Source organism: Anas acuta, chromosome 14, assembly GCF_963932015.1.
Source record: "Anas acuta chromosome 14, bAnaAcu1.1, whole genome shotgun sequence".
Taxonomy (NCBI): Eukaryota; Metazoa; Chordata; class Aves; order Anseriformes; family Anatidae; genus Anas; species Anas acuta.
Window position 1 is genome coordinate 9472204 of NC_088992.1, and position 25866 is coordinate 9498069.

General features: G+C 69.4%; 2 protein-coding genes across 3 annotated transcripts; both read left to right on the forward strand.

Annotated features, from left to right (window-relative positions):
• Positions 1–5103: 5103 nt before the first annotated feature.
• EIF4E1B (eukaryotic translation initiation factor 4E family member 1B) lies at positions 5104–6573 on the forward strand. The gene is made up of 7 exons (XM_068698068.1): positions 5104–5151; positions 5306–5394; positions 5506–5601; positions 5706–5769; positions 5889–6002; positions 6119–6258; positions 6405–6573. Exons 1-7 carry the CDS (start codon positions 5134–5136, stop codon positions 6517–6519), a joined length of 636 nt encoding a protein of 211 aa, XP_068554169.1. The 5' UTR covers positions 5104–5133; the 3' UTR covers positions 6520–6573.
• A 6766-nt stretch (positions 6574–13339) lies between these two features.
• UNC5A (unc-5 netrin receptor A) lies at positions 13340–25811 on the forward strand. 2 transcript variants are annotated; one of them, XM_068698314.1, is made up of 16 exons: positions 13343–13608; positions 20857–21078; positions 21227–21370; positions 21466–21569; positions 21675–21855; positions 21970–22137; positions 22314–22478; positions 22572–22760; positions 23281–23580; positions 23682–23769; positions 23857–24025; positions 24137–24370; positions 24466–24615; positions 24713–24877; positions 24951–25129; positions 25265–25811. In XM_068698314.1, the coding sequence occupies exons 1-16, from the start codon at positions 13482–13484 to the stop codon at positions 25428–25430; spliced, it is 2751 nt and encodes a 916-aa protein (XP_068554415.1). In that variant the 5' UTR covers positions 13343–13481; the 3' UTR covers positions 25431–25811. The 2 variants fall into 2 exon arrangements, with proteins under 2 accessions (XP_068554416.1, XP_068554415.1); XM_068698315.1 differs by lacking the exon at positions 21970–22137 and having other exon boundaries at positions 13340–13608.
• Positions 25812–25866: the final 55 nt, after the last annotated feature.

Consider the following 25866-nt stretch of genomic DNA (forward strand, 5'->3'; position numbering starts at 1 on the left):
CTGTGCCTAGACGTGCCAAGCCGTGCCAAACCGTTCCCAGCCCGGGCAGAGCCGTGCCAAACAGTGCCAAAACATGCCGAGACGTGCCCAGCCCGGGCAGAGCCGTGCGAAACCGTGCCCAGCAGAGCCAAGACGTGCCCAGCCCGGGCAGAGCTGTGCCAAGCCGTGCCAAGCCGTGCGGAGCCGTGCCCAGCCCGGGCACAGTCGTGCCAAACCGTGCCGATCTGTGCCTAGCCGTGCCAAGCCGTGCCCAGCCCGGGCAGAGCCGTGCCAAACCGTGCCCAGTAGAGCCAAGCCCTGCCCAGCCCGGGCAGAGCTGTGCCAAGCCGTGCGAAGCCGTGCCACGCCGTGCCCAGCCCGGGCAGAGCCGTGCCAAACCGTGCCGAGATGTGCCAAGCCGTGCCAAGCCGTGCCCCGCATGGGCAGAGCCGTGCCAAACAGTGCCGAGCTGTGCCAAGCCGTGCCTAGCCGTGCCCAGCCCGGGCACAGCCGTGCCAAACCGTGCCGAGCTGTGCCAAGCCGTGCCAAGCCGTGCCCGGCCCGGGCAGAGCTGTGCCAAGCCGTGCTAAACAATGCCGAGCCGTGCCCAGCCCGGGCAGAGCCGTGCCAAACCGTGCCGAGCTGTGCCAAGCCGTGCCAAGCCGTGCCCCGCCCGGGCAGAGCCGTGCCAAACCGTGCCGATCTGTGCCAAGCCGTTCCAAGCCGTGCCAGCTCGGGCAGAGCCGTGCCAAACCGTGCCGAGATGTGCCAAGCCGTGCCAAGCCATGCCGAACCGTGCCCAGCTTGGTCAGAGCCGTGCCAAACCGTGCCGAGCTGTGCAAAGCCGTGCCCAGCCCGGTCAGAGATCTGCCAAGCCGTGCCAAGCCATTGCAAGCCGTACCAAGCCGTGCCCCGCCCGGGCAGAGCTCTGCCAAGCCGTGCCCAGTCCGGGCAGAGCTCTGCCAAGCCGTGCCCAGCCCGGGCAGAGCCGTGCCAAGCCGTGCCAAGCCGTGCCAAGCCGTGCCCAGCCCGGGCAGAGCCGTGCCAAACCGTGCCGAGCTGTGCCAAGCCGTGCCAAGCCGTGCCAATCCATGCCGAGCCTTGCCCTGCCCGGGTAGAGCCGTTCCAATCCGTGCCTAGACATGCCAAGCCGTGCCCCGCATGGGCAGAGCCGTGCCAAACCGTGCCGATCTGTGCCCAGCAGAGCCAAGCCGTGCCCAGCCCGGGCAGAGCCGTGCCAAGCCGTGCCCAGTCCGGTCAGAGCTGTGCCAAGCCGTGCCAAGCCGTTCCAAGCCATGCCGAGCCGTGCCCAGCCCGGGCAGAGCCGTGCCAAACTGTGCCGAGCAGAGCCAAGCCGTGCCCCGCCCGGGCAGAGCCGTGCCAAACCGTGCCGAGCCGTGCCAAGCCGTGCTTAGACCGGGCAGAGCTGTGCCTAGCCGTGCCAAAGCATGCCGATCAGTTCCCAGCCCGGGTACAGCCGTGCCAAACCGTGCTGATCTGTGCCAAGCCGTGCCAAACCGTTCCCAGCCCGGGCATAGCTGTGCCAAGCCGTGCCAAGCCATTGCAAGCCGTGCCCAGCCCGGGCACAGCCGTGCCAAACCGTGCCGAGCTGTGCCAAGCCGTGCCAAACCGTGCCAAAACATGCCGAGCCCTGCCCAGCCCGTGCAGAGCCGTGCCAAGCCGTGCAAAGCCATGCGGAGCCCTGCCCAGCCCAGGCACAGTCGTGCCAAACTGTGCCGAGCTGTGCCAAGCCGTGCGAAACCGTGCCAAGCCGTGCCCAGCCTGGGCAGAGTCGTGCCAAACCGTGCCGAGATGTGCCAAGCCGTGCCAAACCGTTCCCAGCCCGGGCATAGCTGTGCCAAGCCGTGCCAAGCCATTGCAAGCCGTGCCCAGCCCGGGCAGAGCCGTGCCAAACAGTGCCGAGCTGTGCGAAGCCGTGCCAAGCCGTACCCAGTCCGGGCACAGCCGTGCCAAACCGTGCCAAAACTTGCCGAGCCGTGCCAAGCCGTGCCCAGCCCGGGCAGAGCTGTGCCTAGCCGTGCTAAACAATGCCGAGCCGTGCCCAGCCCGGGCAGAGCCGTGCCAAACCGTGCCGAGCTGTGCCAAGCCGTGCCAAGCCGTGCCCAGCCCGGGCACAGCCGTGCCAATCCGTGCCGAGCTGTGCCAAGCCGTACCAAGCCGTTCCCCGCCCGGGCAGAGCCGTGCCAAACCGTGCCGAGCTGTGCCAAGCCGTGCCCAGCCCGGGCAGAGCCGTGCCAAACCGTGCCGATCTGTGCCAAGCCGTTCCAAGCCGTGCCAGCTCGGGCAGAGCCGTGCCAAACCGTGCCGAGATGTGCCAAGCCGTGCCAAGCCATGCCGAACCGTGCCCAGCTTGGTCAGAGCCGTGCCAAACCGTGCCGAGCTGTGCAAAGCCGTGCCCAGCCCGGTCAGAGATCTGCCAAGCCGTGCCAAGCCATTGCAAGCCGTACCAAGCCGTGCCCCGCCCAGGCAGAGCTCTGCCAAGCCGTGCCCAACCCGGTCAGAGATCTGCCAAGCCGTGCCAAGCCATTGCAAGCCGTGCCAAGCCGTGCCCAGTCCGGGCAGAGCTCTGCCAAGCCGTGCCCAGCCCGGGCAGAGCCGTGCCAAGCCGTGCCAAGCCGTGCCAAGCCGTGCCCCGCCCGGGCAGAGCCGTGCCAAACCGTGCCGAGCTGTGCCAAGCCGTGCCAAGCCGTGCCAATCCATGCCGAGCCTTGCCCTGCCCGGGTAGAGCCGTTCCAATCCGTGCCTAGACATGCCAAGCCGTGTCCCGCATGGGCAGAGCCGTGCCAAACCGTGCCGATCTGTGCCAAGCCGTGTCAAGCCGTGCCCAGCCCGGGCAGAGCCGTGCCAAGCCGTGCCCAGTCCGGTCAGAGCTGTGCCAAGCCGTGCCAAGCCGTTCCAAGCCATGCCGAGCCGTGCCCAGCCCGGGCAGAGCCGTGCCAAACTGTGCCGAGCAGAGCCAAGCCGTGCCCCGCCCGGGCAGAGCCGTGCCAAACCGTGCCGAGCCGTGCCAAGCCGTGCCAAGCCGTGCTTAGACCGGGCAGAGCTGTGCCTAGCCGTGCCAAAGCATGCCGATCAGTTCCCAGCCCGGGTACAGCCGTGCCAAACCGTGCTGATCTGTGCCAAGCCGTGCCAAACCGTTCCCAGCCCGGGCATAGCTGTGCCAAGCCGTGCCAAGCCATTGCAAGCCGTGCCCAGCCCGGGCACAGCCGTGCCAAACCGTGCCGAGCTGTGCCAAGCCGTGCCAAACCGTGCCAAAACATGCCGAGCCCTGCCCAGCCCGTGCAGAGCCGTGCCAAGCCGTGCAAAGCCATGCGGAGCCCTGCCCAGCCCAGGCACAGTCGTGCCAAACTGTGCCGAGCTGTGCCATGCCGTGCGAAGCCGTGCCAAGCCGTGCCCAGCCTGGGCAGAGTCGTGCCAAACCGTGCCGAGATGTGCCAAGCCGTGCCAAACCGTTCCCAGCCCGGGCATAGCTGTGCCAAGCCGTGCCGAGATGTGCCAAGCCGTGCCAAGCCGTGCCCAGCCCGGGCAGAGCCGTGCCAAACAGTGCCGAGCTGTGCGAAGCCGTGCCAAGCCGTGCCCAGTCCGGGCACAGCCGTGCCAAACCGTGCCAAAACATGCCGAGCCGTGCCAAGCCGTGCCCAGCCCGGGCAGAGCTGTGCCTAGCCGTGCTAAACAATGCCGAGCCGTGCCCAGCCCGTGCAGAGCCGTGCCAAACCGTGCCCAGCAGAGCCAAGCCCTGCCCATCCCTGTCAGAGCTGTGCCAAGCCGTGCGAAGCCGTGCCAAGCCGTGCCCAGCCCGGGCAGAGCCGTGCAAAACCGTGCCGAGATGTGCCAAGCCGTGCCAAGCCGTGCCCCGCATGGGCAGAGCCGTGCCAAACAGTGCCGAGCTGTGCGAAGCCGTGCCAAGCCGTGCCCCGCCCGGGCAGAGCCGTGCCAAACCGTGCCGAGCTGTGCCAAGCCGTGCCAAGCCGTGCCCAGCCCGGGTACAGCCGTGCCAAACAGTGCTGAGCTCTGCCAAGCCGTGCCAAGCCGTGCCAATCCATGCCGAGCCGTGCCGAGCCCGGGCAGAGCCGTGCCAAACCGTGCCGAGATGTGCCAAGCCGTGCCCAGTCCGGTCAGAGCTGTGCCCAGCCCGGGCAGAGTCGTGCCAAACCGTGCCGAGCAGAGCCAAGCCGTGCCAAGCCGTGCCCAGCCCGGGAAGAGCCGTGCCAAGACGTGCCCATCCCGGTCAGAGCTGTGCCAAGCCGTGCCAAGCCATGCCGATCAGTTCCCAGCCCGGGCACAGCCGTGCCAAACCGTGCCGAGATGTGCCAAGCCCTGCCAAACCGTTCCCAGCCCGGGCAGAGCCGTGCCAAACCGTGCCAAAACATGCCGAGCCGTGCCCATCCCGGGCAGAGCCGTGCCAAGCCGTGTCAATCCATGTCGAGCCGTGCCCAGCCCGGGCAGAGCCGTGCCAAACCGCGCCGAGCCGTGCCAAGCCGTGCCGAGCCGTGCCCAGCCCGGGCAGACCCGTGCCAAACCGTGCCGAGCTGTGCCAACCGTGCCAAGCCGTGCCCGGCCGTCCCCCAGCCGGAGCAGGTCCCCCCGGCTCGGCTCGGCTCGGCTCGGCACCCCGTGGCTCCGCGCTGTCCCGGCTCGCCGCAGGGGAGCTGTGCCCTGGGGGTGCTGCCCCGCACAGGCTCGGCACCCCCGGACTGTCCCATCACACCGCACCCTCCCCCCGTCCCCGGGCGTCCTGAGCCCGTCCCCATCCCACCCCGTCCCCATCCCATTTCCTCCCGATCCCATCCCCTCCCCACCACAACCTGTCCCCATCCCATCCCCTCCACATCCCACCCCGTCCCTACACCACCCCATTCCCCCATCCGCTCCTCATCCCACTGCTTCCTCATCACATTCTGCTTCCACTCTGTCCCATCCCATCCCATCCCATCCCATCCCATCCCATTTCCACCCAGCCCCATCCCACCTCGCCCCCTGCCCCAATCCCCCACCTCCTCCTGCCCCAGCCCCTGCCTTGCCCCCTCCCGTGCCCCCCACCCCTCCCCAGCTGCAGTGGGGCCCCCGCCTTGTCCTGCCCAGCTGTGAGCCCTTAAAAACCCTGGGGGCAACTATGGGGCTGTGCTGGCCACCATGGCTTCAGGGGAGCAGGTGAGTCCTCTCCTGGCCCTGCTCAGCCCATAGCGGGGCTGGGACCAGCAGTAGGGCCTGGGCAGCCCTGCTGTCCCCTTGGGGCTGTGGGGTGGGGGCCCTGTCCCCCTATTGGGGTGGCTGTGGGGCTCCTGAGGCTGTCCCTGCACCCCAGAGGAGGCAAGAGGAGCGGCGGCGGCGGAGGGCTCAGCAGCAGGAGCTGCTCCTGGCAGAGAGCCTGGGCAAGCACCCCCTGCAGAACAGGTACAGGGAGGGGGGCTGGCTGTGGGGAGCCTCCCCCAGCACCAGGAGGGGGATTTGGGGGGGGCTCCAGCCTGGTTGATGCCCACCTTTCCCCCCCCCCCCCCCCCCCAGGTGGGCGCTGTGGTTCTTCAAGAACGACAAGAGCAAGATGTGGCAGGCCAACCTGCGCCTGGTCACCAAGTTCAGCACGGTGGAGGACTTCTGGGCGTGAGTGCCTGCAGAGCAGGGGGGCATGGAGACCCCCGGGGGGGTGGGGGGGTCCTAGGGCACTGCTCCTCACTGCCTCTTGTCTCACCCCCCCCCCGCTGCAGCCTCTACAGCCACATCCAGCTGGCCAGCAAGCTCACCTCGGGCTGCGACTACTCCCTCTTCAAGGTGCGACGCCCCTGTGCCAAGGCACCCTGGTGCTGGGGGCCACTGGGGGAGGGGGGAAACGGCCCCCGAGCTGGTTGTGTCCGTGTGCTGAGCATCCCCCTGCCCGTCCCCGTCCCCAGGATGGCATCGAGCCCATGTGGGAGGACAGCCAGAACAAGCGCGGCGGGCGCTGGCTCATCACCCTGGCCAAGCAGCAGAGGCACACGGAGCTGGACCGCTTCTGGCTGGAGACGGTGAGCGCAGCCCCCTGCCCACCCGTGGGGTCGGGGGGGGGGGTGGTGGTGGTGGTGGTGTCACCCCCCCGACGTGGCTCCGAGCCCTGGCAGGACCATCTCAGCCTCCCCTGCAGCTCCTGTGCCTCATCGGGGAGATGTTCGACGAGTACAGCGACGAGGTGTGCGGGGCCGTCATCAACATCCGCGCCAAGGGGGACAAGATCGCCATCTGGACCCGCGAGGCGGAGAACCAGGAGGGGGTCACCCACATCGGGTAACGCAGCGGGGTCCTGGTGGCTCCTGGCCCCATAGCCACGGGGGTGGCACCCCGAGCTCCTCCTGGGGCAGGGGCTGGTGATTTGGGTGTCCCGTCCTGTCCGGTGCTGCTGCCCCGACCCCGCAGCCCCCTCTGTCCCGCAGGCGCGTGTACAAGGAGCACCTGGGGCTGTCGCAGAAGGTGACCATCGGCTACCAGGCCCACGCGGACACGGCCACCAAGAGCGGCTCCCTGACCAAGAACAAATTCGTGGTGTGACTGCGGGGGGAGCAGGACCCCCGGCCCGACCCCGCAATGAATGGCTGCAGCTCAGCTGGTTCCGTGTGTGTATGCTGGGTGTGAGGGGATGGAGGGGGCTTTTTTTTGGGGGGTGGGGGTCTCCTGAGATGGGGAAGGCGCACGGCTTCATCCTGCGCCCCCCCTGCTGGGTGAGCGGGGTTGGGGGCACAGAGCGCTGGTGGGATTTGGGGTGCTGAGTGCCCGGGAGCGGGTGGGATCATCCCAAAGGGGGGGCTATGGGGACTGAGGAGGGGACCTGGGGGGGTCGGGGGGTCGCAGCCCTGCTTCTCCTGCTGCTGCTGCTGCACTGCCGGCCGCTGGCCACGCGGTGGTGCCGCTCGCCCAACCTTGGCCAGCTCCGGCACACGGGGGGCCAGCAGCACGCCCTGCCTGGGGGGGGGGTCAACACTGCCCTGCCTGGGGGGCTTGGCAGAGCCGGGACCCCCCAAAAACGCACCGTCAGCTGCCCTTGCTTGTGTCCTCCCTCCTCGCCCAGCAGTGGCAGCGTGAATTGGGGCTGGGGGCTGCTGCCCGGCACGGCCACCCCATGCAGCCCCCCCACCTCGCTATGGGGCTGAGCCCCAGCATCCCCCACCCAGGGTGTGCCAGGACTCCCCCCCCCCCCCCCCGTGTCCCCCAGCCTCCTGCGGGCTGTGCTGGGCTCCTGTCCCCATCCCCTCAGCCCTATGCTGGGGGCAGCGGAGGGGCTCTGCCCTTGGGGTGCCCCCCGTCACACTGTGCTGGTGGCCTTGGCTGGGTGGTGGCAGGGGCTGCTTTATGGCCCCCTGCACACAGCTGTAGGGCTCGGTTTGGTCAGGGAAGTCACGGAGCTGTTTGTCTCTGGTTTTGGGGTCTCCTGGCAGCCCCAAGGCTGGAGGTGCCCACCCAGAGCCCCCCTTTGGGGACATGATGGGCTCTGTCCTCGGCTTCTGCCCACCAGGTGCATGCCTGCGGGGGCACAGAAGGCACATTGGGGTGGGGGGCACTCAGGGCCCCCCCCCCCACGTTAGCACTGCCGTGGCCAGGGACCGCCTGGAGAGCGTGGCAGTGCCAGGGCTGTCCCCAGCCAGGGTCACGCCGGGCAGCTGGCCCGTATGGCAGCCAAGCTGGCAGCCCTGTCAATAATCATAATTAAAAATTAATACTGATCAAAAGGGAGAGGCAGATGGCAGCAGACAGGCAGCAAGGCTGCGTGGAGGGGGGGGGACGGGGACGATGCTGAAGCTGGGGTGGCAGTGAGGACGAGGGGAGCTGTGGTGGGCAGTGGGGCAGGAGATGCGGGGTCAGGGTGCAGTGGGGTCCGACAGGGCTGGGGACAGAGGGTATAGGACCCATAGGGAGTGGGGCCAGAGGAGCTGTGGGGCACAGCAGGGATGGGGACAGCAGCACAGTGTGGGGCAGGGGGCAGGTGCCCACGTCCCCCTCTCTGGGCACGCAGCGTGGCTTGGTGATGCCGGGGTCACCTTGCCAGCAGCTGGCACGCAGCCGGGGCCGGGCGCTGGGCGAGCCGCCAGCCCTCCTCACCCTGCGCCACTGCGCCGGCAGCAAGGACAAACCCAGCACGTGGCCACCCGGGTACCCGTCCTGCTGCCTCTGTCGGCATGGGTGCTGCAGGGTTAAAATCCCCCAAAAGCAAGCGGGGAAGGAGCTGCTGGCTGCGTGGGCTGGGGAAGAACAGCGGCGCTGGCTCACCGTGGGAGTGGGCAGGCAGCGCGGCTGTGGCGCTGGGGCTGTGCCACGCCACGGCCATGGGGGGCCCGTGCCCACCCCAAGGGACCACAGGGCCACCCTGGGCTCCTCCAGGAGGGAGGTGTGGGTGTGGGCATGTGGGGGGGCTCAGGGTGCTGCCAGAAGCCCCCGAGCACCTACAGGGGGCTGTGTCCCAGGGGTGCCCATCGCGCCCCCCCCCCCCGTGCCCATCCTGGTGTGGGCACCGGCTGAGCTCGCCCTCCCTCCAGGAGCATCGCAGCACGCGGTGGGGGTCCCCGCGATGAGGGGCAGCACGGCACCGTTCCCATGACAACCTCCCCAGAGACAGCGCTCGGTGCGGGAGGAGAGGGGGGAGAGGGGCCTGCAGACCCCCCCTCGCTCAGCATCCCACATGGGTGGGGGGCTGCAGCCCCGTGTGGTGCTCCTGGGCTCGGCCCCATCCTGCAGCACGGGGCGGGTGGGCACGGCGGTGCTGGGGCTGCTCCCCTCCAGCAGAGGGATTTGCCAGTGGGGTCCCAAATCGGGGTTTGCCCAGTGGGGTTTGCGTGGTGGGAAGGGGTTAAGTGCCTGCAGGGCTGTCCCCTGGTGCCGGAGGCAGAGGTAGGGCAGAGGGGGACAGCAAATCCTGCCCTGCGCTGCAGGGATCCTGTACCTGAGCAGGGTCCCTCACTGTCACTTCTCATCTGCGTGACGGTGGCAGCCACGCTCCTGCAACACGGCTGAGCACTCTCCTTCCCCACAGGGACGGGCTGGCACTTCCCCGCTTGGCAGAGGCAGGCGGGGGGAGCGGGCGGGTGGGATGGGGACAGGGACAGGGACAGGAGCCTCGTGCCCGGGGCCCTGCAGCCATGGCCATGCCGTGGCACTCCGGCTGGCTGCAGGCGGTGCCACCCTGCCCTGCACCAGGCCACCAGGGCTTTGGGGTTTGCTCCCCTGTGCCCATGCAGTGACCTCGGCGCATCGCAGCGAGCATCCTGAGCGTCCCACGTCTCCCCTTGACGTAAATGCCTCCGAGCAGCCCGGAGGCGGGGGGGCTCCATTAGCACCACCACGTCCCCGCTGCACGGCACCGGCACTGGCCGCTCTCCCCGGGGTGGTGGCGGTGGCACCGCCTGTCCCCATCCTTTCCCGGCTGGCTCCGTGCCCTGCTGTGCCCCCCGATGTCCCCTCGCACGGGGCTGCTGCTGCTGCAGCCCGTGCCCCCTGCCCTGCTGGGAGGGTTGGGGTTTCCCAGGCGGTCGATGCGCCCATCGATCCCCCAGCGGCTCCGGCTGCTCTCCCACCGCCCTGCTAATTAATTGGCTGCTGCTGCTGCTGCTGTGGGAGCGCCAGGCACCCGGGGCGGCTGCACCCAGCCCCGCCTGTGTGCTCACATCCCCATGGGACCAGCACCAAACTCGGACCCGCAGCTGACCCCATAGGGCTGGCAGGCACTCGGCTGCACCCGGGGGCCTGGGGCAAGTGGAAGCCACGTCTGTAGGCAGTGACTGGGGCTGGGGCAGGGACTGGGGGGTGCTTTGGGGTGCAGAACCCTACAGGGGGATGTGGAAGGGTGCAGGGGGGGCACAGCCCCTTCCCACATTCCTGGACACCCTCGCAGCCGTGCCTGCCCCAGGCTGTGCCAGCTCCCAGCCACGCTCGGGGACGCTGCCTTTGTGCCGGGCTGTAATGAGATTTCTGCTTGGCTGCCTGGATAGAAAATCCGAGACGGGGGATGCGGAAAGCCTCCGCCAGCCCTGGCAGCCTCCCGCTCCTGCCCACCGAGCACGGAGGTGCCCCCAGCCCCACACATGGGACCCACAGCCGTGCCGGGGGCATCGGCACCCGCTCCAGCTGGGGCACCCGCTGTGGTGGCTGTCACGGGGTGCCCATGGGGTGCCCAGGGTGGTGGCTTTGCTGCCTTCTCCCCCCTGCTCCCCTCATCCCCATTGCCCCCATCCCAGTCCTACAGCAGGCTCCCCAGGTGCTGACCAGGGAGGTCCCAGCGCGATGGCACCACGTCCCCGGGACCCTTTGGGGCCAGGAAGGGCTCAAGGGGCGGCAGCAGGGCCATGCCCCAGGCTGCTGTCAGAGCCCGCTGCCCTCCAGCACAACAAATCTGCCTCCCTGAAAGCACCGAGCGCTGCTGCAGGCGCTGGAGGCTGCGCAGGGAGGGCTGGGCCGGGGTTTGCTGTGTCTTAATAGAGCCCTTCCCACCCCCAGCATTAGATGCAGTTAATCTACTCCTGCAAATGGCTAATTTTGAAAATCCTCTTATCAGAATTAGGTCCTCAACATCCATATTTATTTACTTTTCATTTTCATAATCTTTCTCTTCCTTGTGTGGCTGCGTTCGCACCCAGGCTCCTGGCTTTGCTTCCGAGCATCCTCCCCGTGCAGGATGAGGCCCGGGACATCCCGTGCCGTGCCCTGCCACGTGTCCCAGCCCCGCATGCCACACGTTTCTCACACCACGGCTCTGCCATCGGGGCCAGCAGCACCGGTCCCTGCCCATCCTGGCCCCCAGCACCCGTGCAGCCCGGGCACAGCCGGTGCCGGTGCCGTGGCCACATCCTGCTCGCCAGAGCCACACATTATGCACTGTTTATTCGTCAGCACTTCTCCCTTTGTAACTCAATTAGTCAGGCAGCAGTTTTGCTAATACAATGGTGTTTAATATTCTACTTCCTTAAATACCACAAATGGATGGGGAGGAAGCACGAGGACGATCCATTATACATGAGCTCAAATACACATTTCAATGTTTGATGGGAGTTTGGAGAACCCTGGTGCTGGCCTTGCCCGCGGACACCAGGGCTGGCTGGGAGGGCAGGGGCAGGGGCTCTGCCCGGCCACAGCTTGGCCAGCACGTGGCACATGGTGAGGGGCAGCGATGTGATGTCCCCAGCGAGGTGGCAGCGATGGCTGGTGGCAGCTGCAGCCCGCCGAGCCCCTTGGGGACACCCCGTGCCGTGCCACCAGCACCCAGGTGACACCGCCTCTGTCCCAGCCCCGCTGCTTTCAGGCACAAGCCCTGGCACAAAGTCTGCAGCACACAGCTTAGCCACGACCGCGGCGTGCTGGAGAAGAGAATTAATTTTTAATTCCATCTTAATTACTCCGAATAATAATCCATTTACAGCACCCGGCGGGGCCAGCGTCGCCGGCATCCCCCCGGGGTGCAGCGGTGGCGGGACACACGGCCGTCCAGCCGCCCAGCGGGGTGGCACTGGGTGCTGAGCACCCTGCGGTGGGTGCATGGGGATAGCCAGGAGGACACGGCACAGCCTGGATGTCCCCACTGGCATGGGCCAGGCTGGCCCAGCCCCGGCAGCAGCGGAACAGGATCCAGCTCATCCACCCCCTTGGCTCCTTCCTCAGCAAGAGGGAGAGCGAGCAGAATTGAAAGTGATCTCCCCAATCTGTATTAATTAGCGTCTATTAACTCGTCAGCGCGCCCAGCCGCTTCTCCAGTGACAGCCCTGCCACGCCAGGCCGTGGTACAGGAGGGACATCGAGGGTGACAAGAGACGTGGCCGGCAAAGCCCAGCACCAGCGTGGCACCCAGGCGGCACCGTGCATCACAGGGGCAGCACACAGCATGGGAACGGGGCAGAGCCTGACCCCAATGTCCCTCCCCAGTTCCACGCTGGGGGTCCCAGAGCCCGGGCTGGGGGTCCCCGCGCTGCGAGGTGAACTGGTGCCGGTTCCCATGGCAGCCCCCCGGGAGCTCACGTGTGGCGCGGTGACTTCAGCAGGAGCAGATGGAGCGGCGAGGAGTAAAAACATCCTGTTTCCATGCGAATGCCATTAGTAATAATGAGCCAGCCTGAGGGAGGGTGTTTACGCCGTGCCGGGGCTCCTGCCCATGCAAGGGGGGCTGGGGGGTCCCTCTGCCAGACCCACCGGTCCCCGTGCGGGATGTGCTGGGGTTTGGGGTCACACAGAGCAGGACAGCAAGCAGGGAGCAGGCACCCATGGGTGCCACCCCACGAGCTCCATCCCTATCCATGCACACAGCTGGCACGTGGCTGTATCGGTGTGGGGCTCCCCAGCAGCGGGAGCAGCCCGATGGAGGGAGATTTAATGAGATCCCCATCTCACCAACGTGCCCCTCGCCGTGCTGTGCCGGCTGTGGCTCTGCCTGGTGTTGCTGGCCCTGCGCCGGGGCAGGTGGAGGCTGCGGTGCGGGCTGGAGATCCGCCCTGGCTTCACACCTGCCTCAGTTCTTGAAGGCAGCGGAGCAGTTGTTAATTGCTCCTGGAGCTGCTAATGAAATTAACTCCGCGCAGTGCTCGGAGCCGCTGCCCAGCTCTGCCCCCTGCCCAGCCCCTGCTGCTGGGGACAGGGGCAGCTCAGGGACAGGGGCTGCTCAGCAGCACTGGAGCTGGCTTGGGATCACCTCGGGCACCCCAAAGCAGCCTCACCCTCCTTGCCCCGTGCCCAGGCTGCAGCAAAACACCAGCCTTGGTTGAGGACCTCGGCTGGATGGCACCCGGTGCTTGTGTGGGGACAGTGCGGGGTGGTGGCAAAGTGGGGCCTTGCTGCCCGCTGGGTGCCCACGGGTGGCACGTGTCCCCTCAAAACAGTGTCCCCGGGTCTGTGACACCTCCAAGTGCAAGCTGGTGCTTGCTGGGGGCACCCCGCACCCCAGTATCCATGCTGGTGCCCGGTGGGCTGGGGGACCCCTGCCCATCACGAGGGGCAGCAGGGGCTGGGGGAGAGGGGAGCGCAGGAGGCACAGCGGGGTCTGGGCACCGTGCGGGGAGGGGGGCGGCGAGCACAGCTCACCCCCGCTGGGAGCTCTGCCGCACCCGTGGGTGCCACCCGTGGGTGCCGTCCCCCGCAGGGATGCGGTGCAGGGGGAGGGCTGAGCCCACCCGTGCGTCCCCGGGCCGGGCAGCGCCGTGCCGGAGGGCGGCGCACGGGGCGGACAGCGGGGTGCCGAGCCGTGCCGAGCCGTGCCGAGCCGTGCCGGGGTGCGGGGCGGGGGCGGCCGTGCCCGCTCGGTGGTGGCGGCGGCGGGGGCGCGCCCAGCTGTTGCGCCGTCCCTCCCGCGGGCGGGTCCGCGCTCGGCCGCCCCGCATTGGCGGCGCCGGGCGGAGCGGTGCGGGGCGGCGCGGCGCGGGCGGCAGCAGCGGCGGGGCCGGGGCCGGGGCCGGGGCCGGGGCCGGGGGCTCCATGGCCCGCTGAGGGCGCCGCGGAGCGCGGCCGCCTGCTCGCTCGGCCCGCAGCGCTCCGCGGGGCGCGCCATGGGTGCGCGGCCGCGCCGCCGCCGGGCCCCCGCCGCCTCCTCCGCCGCCGCCGCCGCCGCCGTCGTCGCCGCCGCGCCGGGACCGCTCGGCGCCCTGCTCGCCGCTGCCCTCCTGGCCGCCGCCGGTGAGTCCCCGGGCAAGGTCACCCCCGGGACAGCATCCCCGGGAGGGCAGCGGGGGGGACCCCCCGGGATGGGTGCCCGGCCGGGTGTGGGGGTGCTGGGGGCTTAGGGGGGGTCCTCCCCTCCTGCCGCCGTGCCGTGCCGTGCCGTGCCCGGTGCACGCTGCATCCCGATCCCCCCCCCCCCCCCCCCCCCCCGGGCTGCGGAGCGCCGGGGCACCGCCTGGCCGCGGGGTGCCGGCTGGCCGGGCACGGGGATGGTGCTGTGCGCCCTGCCCCGAGCCGGGCACTGCCGCCCCCTCCCCACGCCCACGCGGGGCCGCACACGCGTGTCCCCCCCCTACAACCGCCTCGCCCCCTTGGCTCCGCTCCCCGCCCCCCGCGGAGCCCGCAGTGGAGCTGCTCCGCGTGGGGGGTCCTCGCCCAGCGCGGGGGGTCCCTGCCTGCCCCGGCACCTGGCGGGACGCGGGGGACCGTGGCGGAGGGGACAGGGCTGCTGTCACCCCCGGGTGGGGATGGGGGGGCGCCTGGGGGGGCGCGGAATGGGGTGCGTGGGGCTGCGTCGGTGCTGGTGCAGCCGCGCACGGTCCGGAGCCCGCTGCGCCCCGTGCGCCCGCAGCCCCGGGGCTGGGACACGGAGGGAGGAGGGGGAGCTGCCGTGCCGGGACCCCCCCCACGGCGGGCCGGGGGCTGCGGGGTGGGCGCGGGGGTGCCCGCGGTGGCGGCGGCTCCTGGCAGGTGTCACGTTAGCCTGGAAGTGGCGGCTGCAGACAAAGGACCGAGCAGGGGGAGGGGAGCTGCGCCCGAGCTGGACGTGCGCTCTGCTGGGGGCCCCGGGGCGGAGGGGGGGCTCCTATGCACCCTGGGGGTCTCGGCCACCACCCCTTGTGCCACCAGCACAGACGTCCCCTCGCCTGGCCTCGATGTGCCAGGCAGGCACGGTGGCACCCGGGTGGGCTGAGCGGGTACGCACCCCAACAGCGTGGGGGGGCTGCAGCCCCCGTGCTACCCGCACGTATCCTTCCTGGCTGGGCACCGCGAGGACCCTGCGCCCAGTGCTCCCAGCACAGCCCCGTCTGCAGAGGGATGCTGCGGGGCCAAGCACGGTGGGTGGCACACTGCCCTCCCTGGGGGGCAGCCCCCGTGGGTGCAGGGCACCCCGTACGCAGGGTGCTGTGGGCGCCAGCACCCAGCCGGGCAAGGAGCGGGGCTGTCCCCATGGTGACCCACAGATGGAGGGTGGTGGGACGGTGGGTGCGCCCCGTGCTGAGTGTGCAGAGGGAAAAATGGGGAGCCGGGGGGGGCGGCGGTGCCAGCGCTGGCTCGGGGCAGTGCGGTGCAGGAGCTCGCCCGCCGCTGCCGCTCGCTTGGCAGGCAGCTCACAGCCGGCCGCGGCGCGACCGATCCCAGCCACCTGCACGGCTGCTGCTCGGCACAGACACGGTGGGGCTGGGCCTCGGTGCTCTGGGTGCTTCTCCAGCCCGGCACGGCATGGCACAGCATGGCACAGCATGGCACGGCATGGCACAGCATCCCTTCCCCAGGGATGTGAGGCACAGGTGCAGGACAGGGGAACGCAGGTGTCCGGGCAGGGGGCCCTGCCTGCAGCCGTGGAGCGCTGCCTCCGGACCTTGCTGGGCTCCCGGTGCCCGCAGGGATGGGCAGGAGCAGATCCGTGGGCAGCAGGGTGCTGAGGGGCCAAGGCTGCACCACTCAGCTGCTGCTCTGGTGGGTGGCAAGGACACGGGGCAGGATCCGTACCTGGAGCTACCCTGGCCCATCACTGCCTGAGGACCCTTCCCTTTCCCCTTCCCCTTTGCATCTACAGCAGCTGGTGCTCACCCCCCAAATTCATCCAGGCCCTAGTGCATCCCCTGCCCCCAGGGCACATCCCCATCACACCGACATCCCTGGGGGCAGCTGTGGGCTGGGGGCATGGCTCTTACCGTTGAGCCACGCAGTGCTGCCAGCTTCACACAGCTTCCAGAGCCCCCCTGGCTCCACAGGGCACCCCCAGACCACTGCACCCCCATCCTCGCAGCCCCCCCAGCTCGCTGCATCCCAGGGCAGGCTCAGCAGCGGGGCGGGCATCAGGACAGGGCGCCGGGCAGGGCTGGCGCACGCGGGGCGGCCGGGAAGCTGCCGTGCCAGCTGTCAGCGCGAGCGCGGCAGACGCAGCCTGCCCAGGGCTGTTTGTTCTGGCTCGGTGCCACGTGGGGCTGGCACTACATCAAACCTGGCGGAGCCTGGCAGGTGCTTGCAGGAGGGGACCGGGGCACTGCCGGTGCCTCTCGGGGCTCAGCACCTTCGCAGCCACTCCCGGCACCTCACAGCTGTGGGCGCACCCAGGGTCCGGTGCCCCCCCGGGGTGATGGCACCGTGCGTGTCCCACCCTGCCCTGCACCCTCGGTGCCAGCACTGCTCCGGCTGCCAGCACCATCGCAGCTCCTGCAGGTCGAGTGTCTGCCCGCCGGCAGCATGGGGTGGGCTGGCACCACGCTGGGACCCCCTCCTGGCCACGGGTGGGGGGCTCAAGCCCCAGCCCCCTCCTGGCCAGCCCTGGCTGCTCTCGGTTGTGGCGTGCTGCGGCTGCTGGTCACAGCCGTGGGGCACGGAGCTGTGGGTGGGATGGGGCCGGACCCCGGCACCTGGGACCGTGGTGTGGCCAGAGGGGCCTTCCCCGGCCTCCCACCTGGCTCCCTCCTGCTGCGGCCGGGGACCCAGCGCTGAGGGTGACCTTGACGCTCCTCCCGGCGGGGACAGAGTGCGGTCAGAGCGTTTGTTCTTCACTGTCAATTAGAGGAGAGCCAGAAAAGCCGCTCGGCTCCCCCAGGCTGGGTCCCAACCCCACCACAGCCCGGACCAGCGCAGCCCCCAGGCAGCGCATCACACCGGGCCCCTCTCCCCATGCAGCGCTCCGATCGCTGCACGTTGGCGCTGGCACAGCTTGGCATGGGTCCTGGCAGGGGGCTCGGTGGGCACCAGGGGCTGGCTGGGAGCAGAGCTCTGAGCTACAGAGCGGTGGGGCCGAGAGAGGCTCTGGGGTGCCCTGGGTGCCCAGCGCTGGTTGCAGGGGCTGGTGGCACCCAGAGCTGGTGGCACCCAGAGCTGGTCCGCAGGGAGGTGAGAGGCTGCTGCCCCCTGCTGCTTTGCTGGCACCCCGTTGTCCCCAAAACCCGGCCGTGGGGCGGCGTGTTGGAGGCGTGGGCATGCTTCGGTCCACGCACCTCGGCAGCCCCGTTGGCGGGCGCTGGGGCGGCGCGAGGGTGCAGCCCGCGGAGCTGTGCCCGCGCTGGCACATGCTAATTGCATGTAATGGGGAGAGTGTTATCAGCTAAAATCCGTAATTAGGCAGTTCCATTGTCATGCAAACCCGCCTGACTAATTCATTCATAACAACCGCACGCTTAATCAGCGCCCAGACGCTGCCACGCGCTCGCCGGGAGCCGGGCACCCTGCGGCCCCCACGCAGCCGCTGCAGCGCCACGGGACGTGGCCGTGGGGCTGGCACCCGTGGGGGTGGCACCCGTGGGGCGCATGCCAGGGTCTCCTGTGGCCATCCTGTGGGGTGGTGCCAGGCAGTGGGACGTTGGGACACGCTGTCGGGGAGTGGCACCGTGCCCGTGGCACACGGCCGTGCCCTGCAGCACTCGGGGACGCGTTGGCGCCCTGTGCCCGCTGTCCCTGCTGCCCGGGGCTTGCCGCACACCAGACTGGCCCGGAGCCGGGCTGCGCTGCCTGGCCTTGGCGTCCGACCCTGCTGGCTCGCTGCCCGGATGGAGCTGGCACCAGCACCTGGCTGGCATCTCCGTGCAGTGCCACCTCGGCACCCGCCAAAGGGGACCCCGTGCCTGGGCTGCGTGGGGTGCACGGGGCCGGCACCCCCAGGCCCTCCTGGGCACGGCAGGACCGGCGTCCTCCGCCCCCCAGCACCCGCCTTTCCCTCGTTTAGGCGGGCGCAATCAGCAGCAATTATTGCTTTAATTACCTGCTGCCGGGGCGCAGGCCGGGCGCCTGCGAAGTGCGAGGAAATCTTTCATTTTAATGGAGTGCCAGGCCTGGCGCGGGCCACGATTTATGGGGCTCCAGCTGGGGATTTAATTTGCCGGCTGCAATGCCCGCGGTGATGCGGGGAGGTCCCTGGGGGGGCGCAGCCAGTGGGGGCAGGGGCTGGCACCCAGGTCCCCACCCCACACAGTGCTGCGGTGGCCGTGGGGCTGCGGGCAGGGGACGGGGGTGGCACGGCGAGCTGGTGGCACGGGGCCGGCACTGCTGCGGCCGCCCGCGGGCAGGCTCTCCTCGCCAAGAACACGCTGACCTTCCCCGCGTCTCCTCACAGCAGGCACCGGCGCGCCGCGCTCAGCACCGCCGGGGAGCTCGGGACTGATGCTGGGAGCAGGATCAGTCCCTTGAGTCCCTTGAGGAGCAGTGGGGCCAAGCTGGGGGGTTGGGGGCACGGCCCCGGGGTGGGGGTGTGATGGGTTCTGGCAGGGTCCCCTCCCCACTGGGGCACCCTGCAGCGTCACCCTGCCCAGTGGCTGCAGTGCACCCGGTGTTTGGTGCTGGGGGGCTCTGGCGCTACGTGGAGGGGCCCCCAGGGGTGGCAGCACCTGGGGGGGGGCACAGGGAGCAGCGGGGGCTGCGCGTGGCAGGGCCGGGTGCCCACATCCCCCCTGGGAGGGCAGGGGGTGGCCAGCCCCGCAGCACCCCCTCCACACCCCGAGTTTCCCCGGCACGCTGCCCCTTTGTTAGGCCCGCCGCTGCGCTCGTTAGCCCACGTGGGTGGGGGATAATTGATAATAAAGCCCCGCTTAATGCACTAGGTTTACCGGCGGTGATTTATCGGCGCTGGGAGCGCGCCGCCGTCCCAATTACCCGTTCCGCTGCCGAGACAGCGGCTGGCCGGGGCCGTGACGAGTGGGACCAGCATCCCCCTGTCCCCCCCCCGGTCCCCGTGTCCCCCCCACCCTCCTGAAGTTAGGCGGCTCCCTTTGCCAAGGTGACATAAGCATCTCGCCTGTTTCCATGGCGACGCAGCGGCAGGTGAGCGGCGAGGCCGCGCGGTGTGGGAGCCCGGCGCAGCGCCGCGTGGGGGGCCCGATGGTGCCCACGCTGCACGGGACGCCCACGGCGGGTGGGGTGGGGTGGGGTGCCCGCGGTCTGTGGGACGCCCGCAGGACGTGGGGGTGTCTGTGGTGTGCGTGGGGGGCACGCTGGGTTTGGGGTGGCCGTGCCGTGGGGTGCCTGTGGTGCATTGGAGAGAGCCACGATGTGCTTGGGGTGCCCGTGGGGTTTGGGAGGGGCCCACAGCATGGTCCCCCTGCTCCCTTGCCAGGGTTCCAGGCCAGCTCCGTCCCCCAGCCCTGCCCATGGCTGAAGACCACCAGTGCCTCGACTGGGTGGCAGCGTGGTAGAGCCCCCCTGGTGCTCAGCACGGTGCCAAGCAGCAGGGTGGTGTCCCTCCGGGGGGCTCCGGGGGTCTGCCTTGTGCTCCGTGCCCGTCCCACCCTGCCCTCGAGGCACTGGTGGCCCCGTTGAGTGGGGAGCCAGGGGGGTCCTGTCCATGCTGCACCCACCCATGGAGCTGCCGCCCCCCACCCCTCTGCTTGACCTCAATGGGCAGTGCCCGGCTCAGCGCCCTCCGTGCTCATTCCGTGTGTGATTAAGGGCAGAGCCCTGGAGCGCCACGAGCCCGTTAACCCACGTGCCAGCCGCAGCCCGGCAGCTTTATTGCTGTGCAGAGCAACCCGCTTAGCTCAGAAATAAAGCCTTTGGAGCTGGGTTGCCTTTCTGCCCATCGCAGCCCCCCCCCGGCACAGCGTGGGGCCCCACGTGCCGGCACCCAGGGGTGCACGGGAAGGAGGCAGCAGCGCGATGGGTGCCGTGGGGTGAGCCACGGGGGCTGCAGTGACCCCGTCACCCCCGGCACGCGTCGGGGGGACACGCAGCCCCTGCCCGTGCCGTGACCCCCCCAGGCTGCAGCTGGGGGTGGGTGTCATTAAACCAGTGAAATATGAAATGCCTGTGTATCCCGGACAGGGGTTTTAATTAAATTAATTGCTAGCGACATTGTAAAAGTGCTGATGGGGTAATAACTGGCGCGTTATGGTGGCCGTTTATCTTCGCCGCGTAAATGAGCTGCTGCACCTTGCCCGTCCCGCTGGGCACCGCGGCCGGGCTTGCTCAGCGCCCGCTCCCTGGCCTGGAGGGGCCCGATCCGGCCCGGGGGGGGGGCAGCAGGGCACGGAGCCCCCCAGGAGACTCAGCCAGGGCCCAAGGGACGCCCGTGTCCCCCGTGTCCCTGCTGTGCAGGCGGCGCTGCCCGGGTGGGGAGGGGGACCCCGGGGCTGGCGGCGAGTTGGGGGCATGGCGGGCACGCGGGGGGCGGCAGGCGGTTGCCAAACGAAGGCACTTAATTACTGCGCATTCCATCCCATTTAATTGCTTATTAAATCCTAACCAGCCAATTAGCAGCAGCAATTACAGCTTCATTCAGTGACACAATCGCTATTTTATCGTTTGTTAATCAAATGCTTATTTAGGGCCCTGTTTTATTAACTCTTTCCACAGCGGGCGCCTGCGCGGGGCGGGAGGAGCGGGGGCGCCGGCTGCGGGGGCACACGGCTGCCTGCAGGGCTGGGGGACACGGCCACCACCACGTGCCACGTCCCCAGCGCTGCTGTCCCCACACCGTCCTGTCCTTGGGGTGGCTCCCACAGCCCCCCAGCAATGCCAAGGGATGCTCAGCCCCACCAGGGATCAACCTGCATGGCCTGACCCATCCTCACCACTGGGGACACTTGGGGATGGCCACCCCCCGTGTGCCAGCTCCTGGGCAGTGACACAGGATGTGGCATGCCACCGTGTCACCCTACACCGTGTCCCTGTGGCACGGCAGTGGGGTGCGCACCCCGCTGGCTCCCACCTCGCCGGGATGCAGCGGGGCAGGATGCGGCCCCTGCGGCGTGCAGGGGAAGGGGGGCAGCGGGCGCCTGCAGCGCCCCGGGAGGAGTGAGCGATGTCCCTTATTGGTCACACTACATTTCCTTTTCATTAGCACTAAGTGCGGACATGAGGGATCGGCGCGGGTTCAGTGGGCGCAGCCGCCGCGCTGCTCCTCTCGCTGATGGATGGCGGGGCCGGGGGGGGGGCTGCCGGGGCTGCCGCAGTGCTGGCGGCAGGGGGGAGGCGGCCGCGGGGCTTGGGGTCACCGGTGGCCCCGGAGGTGGCCTAGCCCCCGTGTCCCTGCAGGTGCTCAGCAGAGCGCGACCGTGGCCACCCCTGTGTCCGGCGCGTCCCCGGACCTGCTGCCCCGCTTCCTGCTGGAGCCCGAGGACGTGTACATCGTGAAGAACAAGCCGGTGAGCCTGGCCTGCCGGGCCACCCCCGCCACCCAGATCTACTTCAAGTGCAACGGCGAGTGGGTGCACCAGGGCGACCACGTCACGCAGCACAGCACCGACCGCAGCACTGGTGAGCGCCGGCTCAGCTGCCCTGGCTCCTGGTGGCTGCCATGGTCGCGGGGAGCCATGCGCAGCCCTTTTGGGGGGTTGCACGGGGCTGGGGACCCGCGGGGAGCTTTCCTGCGTGGCCAGTGCTCACCTGCTGCCTCCTGTCCCAGGGCTGCCCGTGATGGAGGTGCGCATCGAAATCACCCGCCAGCAAGTGGAGAAGATCTTCGGGCTGGAGGAGTACTGGTGCCAGTGCGTGGCATGGAGCTCCTCCGGCACCACCAAGAGCCAGAAGGCCTTTGTGCGCATCGCCTGTGAGTGTTCGGGGCCGCCCCGGCGGGTCCCCAGGCAAGGCAGGGCACACGGGGTGCTGGCCCCTATAACGGGGTGTTGTGCCCCCCCCCCCCAGATCTGCGCAAGAACTTCGAGCAGGAGCCGACGGCCAGGGAGGTGTCCATCGAGCAGGGCATCGTGCTGCCGTGCCGCCCCCCCGAGGGCATCCCCCCCGCCGAGGTGAGCCACGGGACGAGGCGTCGGGGGCCAACGCGTGCCCTTTCCTTGTGGGGATGCTGTGGGTGCTCCCCGAATGGGCTCCCAGCAACGTCCCCGTGCCCACAGGTGGAGTGGCTGCGCAACGAGGAGCTGGTGGACCCGGCGCTGGACGCCAACGTCTACGTGACGCCGGAGCACAGCCTGGTGCTGCGGCAAGCCCGCCTGGCTGACACCGCCAACTACACCTGCGTGGCCAAAAACATCGTGGCCCGCCGCCGCAGCGCCTCGGCCGCCATCACCGTCTACGGTACGGCCCCGCCGTGCCGCCCCCCCGCCCCGCTGTGCCACCCCGATGTCACTGTCCCCGTCCCCCGGTGTCCCCCCCGGCCCGGCGGGCGCTGACGGGTCGCTCTCCACCCAGTGAACGGCGGCTGGTCGACGTGGACGCAGTGGTCGGGCTGCAGCACCAGCTGCGGACGGGGCTGGCAGAAGCGGAGCCGGACTTGCACCAACCCCACGCCCCTCAACGGGGGGGCTTTCTGTGAGGGCCAAAACGTGCAGAAAAGCGCCTGCACCACCCTCTGCCCAGGTACCCGCCGTGCCCGCGGCACCGCCTGCGCCCCACCGCACCCAGCGTCGCGCCCACCCCGCTCGTCTCGTCCTCCCACCCCTGTGTGTGTGTCCATCTGTCCGTCCCAGCCCCGGGGCAGGGGAAAGGGTGCTGGGGGGGTGCCGGCGAGGCGCTGACCCCCGCTGTGCCCACAGTGGATGGAGCCTGGTCGGAGTGGAGCAAGTGGTCGGTGTGCGGGACCGAGTGCACGCACTGGCGGAGCCGCGAGTGCTCGGAGCCCGCGCCGCGCAACGGGGGCCAGGAGTGCCACGGCGCCGAGCTGGAGACCCGCAACTGCACCTCCGAGCTCTGCAGCCCCGGTGAGTGCCACGGGGTGGGGGGGGCACGCCGAGGAACGGGGGAACGGGGACACGGAGCTGCACCCCTGGGTGCTGACGCCCTGCCCCGCGCAGCCGCCCAGGGCGCTGAGGACGTGGCGCTGTACGTGGGGCTGATCGCCGTGGCCGTGTGCCTGGTGCTGCTGCTGCTGGTGGGCGTGCTGGTGTACTGCCGCAAGAAGGGGGGCCTGGACGCCGACGTGGCCGACTCCTCCATCCTCACCGCCGGCTTCCAGCCCGTCAGCATCAAGCCCAGCAAGGCGGGTGAGCGAGGGGGACAGGGCTGCGTGCCCACCCTGCCACCTGCACGCTGCTGGGACACGGCGTGCCCTGCTCCTTGGGGTGGCAGTTTCCTTTTGGGGGGGACTCTGGGGAGGGATTGTGTGCTCCGTGTCTCCCTGGGTAGGAGCTCTGTGCCCCCTGGGGTCTCTGGGAAGTGGCTGTGTGTCCCTGCTGCTGGGATAGGGGCTCTGTTATAGGGTCCCTGTTGGTGGGTCAGTGCTTTGTATCCCATAGGGCCCCTGGCTGTGGGTAGGGGGCTCTGCATCCCAGAGGGTTCCTGGGCACAGGTTTGGTGCTGGGTGCTCCTTGGACCCCTGGGGGTGGCTGCGCCCTGTAGGGTCTGTGCTGTGGGTCAGGGGCTTGATATATTTTAGAGCCCTGTGGGTGGCTGTGCCCCATCAGATCTTTCCTGTGGGGTTGGGGCCGTGCACCCCACGGTCCCCGGGACGGCTGCGCCCCGACACGAGGGCAGCAGCATCACAGCCCCCGCTCTGTGCCGCAGACAACCCCAGCCTGCTCACCATCCAGCCCGACCTCAGCACGGCCACCATGACCTACCAGGGCTCGCTGTGCCCGCGCCAGGACGGCCCCTCCAAGCTCCAGCTGCCCAACGGGCACCTGCTGAGCCCGCTGGGCGCCGGGCGGCACACGCTGCACCACAGCTCGCCCGCCGCCGAGGGCGCAGACTTCGTGGCCCGGCTCTCCACCCAGAGCTATTTCCGCTCCCTGCCCCGCGGCAACACCAACATGGCCTACGGCACCTTCAACTTTTTGGGGGGGCGCCTCATGATCCCCAACACAGGTACAGTGGGTGCCGGAGGGCTGCCCGGTGGCTGCGTCGCCCCACGGGGTGCAGGGATGGGGGGGCTCAGCCTGCTGCCTGCGTTCCCCCATCACCACCAGGCATCAGCTTGCTGATCCCACCCGATGCCATCCCACGGGGGAAGATCTACGAGGTCTACCTGACGCTGCACAAGCACGAGGAGGTGAGGTAGGTGCCGGGGCCACCGGGTATCAGGGCTGCGGGGGTGCCGGCTATGCTCACCCCCCCATAAAACCTCCTGTGTCCCCCCCCCAGGCTGCCCCTAGCCGGCTGCCAGACGCTGCTGAGCCCCATCGTCAGCTGCGGCCCCCCCGGTGTCCTCCTCACGCGCCCCGCCATCCTGGCCATGGGGCACTGCGTGGAGGCCAGCGCTGAGAACTGGAGCCTGCGGCTGAAGAAGCAGTCGTGCGAGGGCACGTGGGAGGTGAGCACCCTACCGGAGGTGGTAGTGATGGGGAGGAGGACACCCCATACACTGGGGGCTTTTTTTTTTTTTTTTTTTTTGGCGTGGGGGCTGCATCTGCCGGTGCCGCAGGACGTGCTGCAGCTGGGCGCGGAGCCGTGCACGGAGCTGTACTACTGCCAGCTGGAGGCGCAGGCCTGCTACATCTTCACGGAGCAGCTGGGGCGCTTCGCCCTGGTCGGGGAGTCCCTCAGCATGGCAGCCTCCAAGCGCCTCAAGCTGGTCCTGTTCGCGCCCGCCGCCTGCCCCTCGCTGGAGTACAACATCCGCGTCTACTGCCTCAGCGACACCCAGGACGCGCTCAAGGTACCGGGGCTCCCCACTCTGTGCCGGGATTTTTTTTGGGGGGAGGGTTGGGGGGGTCTGCGCCCCACTGCCCGACCTCCTGCCCACGCCACCAGGAGGTGATCCAGCTGGAGAAGCAGATGGGGGGGCAGCTGATCGGGGCCCCCCGCGTGCTGCACTTCAAGGACAGCTACCACAACCTGCGCCTCTCCATCCACGACATGCCCAGCTCGCTCTGGAAGAGCAAGCTGCTCGCCAGCTACCAGGTAAGGGGAACAGGGTGGGGGGCAGGTCCTGGTTTTGGCACTCAGGGGAAGGATGGGGGGGGTCCCCGCTGCCGTGACCACCCTCGCCCCGCCGCAGGAAATCCCCTTCTACCACATCTGGAGCGGGCTGCAGCCCTACCTGCACTGCACCTTCACCCTGGAACGCCTCAGCCCCAGCACCTGCGAGCTGGCCTGCAAGATCTGGATCTGGCAGGTGGAGGGTGACGGGCAGAGCTTCACCATCAACTTCAACATCGCCAAGGTGAGGGCAGGGCGGGGGGAACCCCCCCAGCACCCCTGGGACGAGCTCACCCCGGTGGCGCTCTCCCCTACAGGACACGAGGTTTTCGGACTGGCTGGTCCCCGACAGCGAGGTGGGCTCCCCGGCCCTGGTGGGTCCCAGTGCCTTCAAGATCCCCTTCCTCATCCGCCAGAAGATCATCAGCAGCCTGGACACGCCGTGCGCCCGGGGAGCCGACTGGAGGACGCTGGCCCAAAAACTCAACCTCGACAGGTGCCGTGGGGATGGGGACGGGGACAGGGGGGTGTCCGGCAAAATCCTGCACCTGTGGCACGCCTGGGAGCGGGGTGATGCTGACGGTGAGTTGTCCCCGTTCCTGTACCCTGACGCCGTCCCTCTGCCCCGCAGCCATCTCAGCTTCTATGCCTCCAAGCCCAGCCCCACGGCCATGATCCTCAACCTGTGGGAGGCGCGGCACTTCCCCAACGGCAACCTCTCGCAGCTGGCCGCCGCCGTGGCCGAGGTGGGCAAGCAGGACGGTGCCCTCTTCGCCGTGTCCGAGGCCGAGTGCTGAGCCACGGCGAGGCCCCGGCCCCTCTCCCGGGGACCGTGGGGCAGGAGGGGGCCCCGGCCGGCCCCTGGGCCCCGCTGCCCCACGGCTCCCGGCCCGTGCCCGCCGGGAGGGCTGCCCGTGGCCGTGGCCGTGGGTGCCGGGCTCGGCGCGGGGCTGGGGTGCGTGCGGGCGCTGGGTTGTGCGTGGTGCGTGCGGTGCCGTCGTGCTGTCTCCGCCCGGGGCTGGGCGGCCCCGGGCCCCGTGCCGTGTTGTGTAAAGACCGTTTTTTTAATTCTGTATTAAGTGCATTCAAGTATTTACACTTGGCCTTATGTACATAGCGGTGCCGCGGGCGGGGGGTCTGGCGGACGTGAATGTAAATAAATTCGATATATATTGCTACGTGCGGCTCTGCCCGGCCGTGCGCGGTGCCCCCCCCGGCCCCCTGCCCTCACCC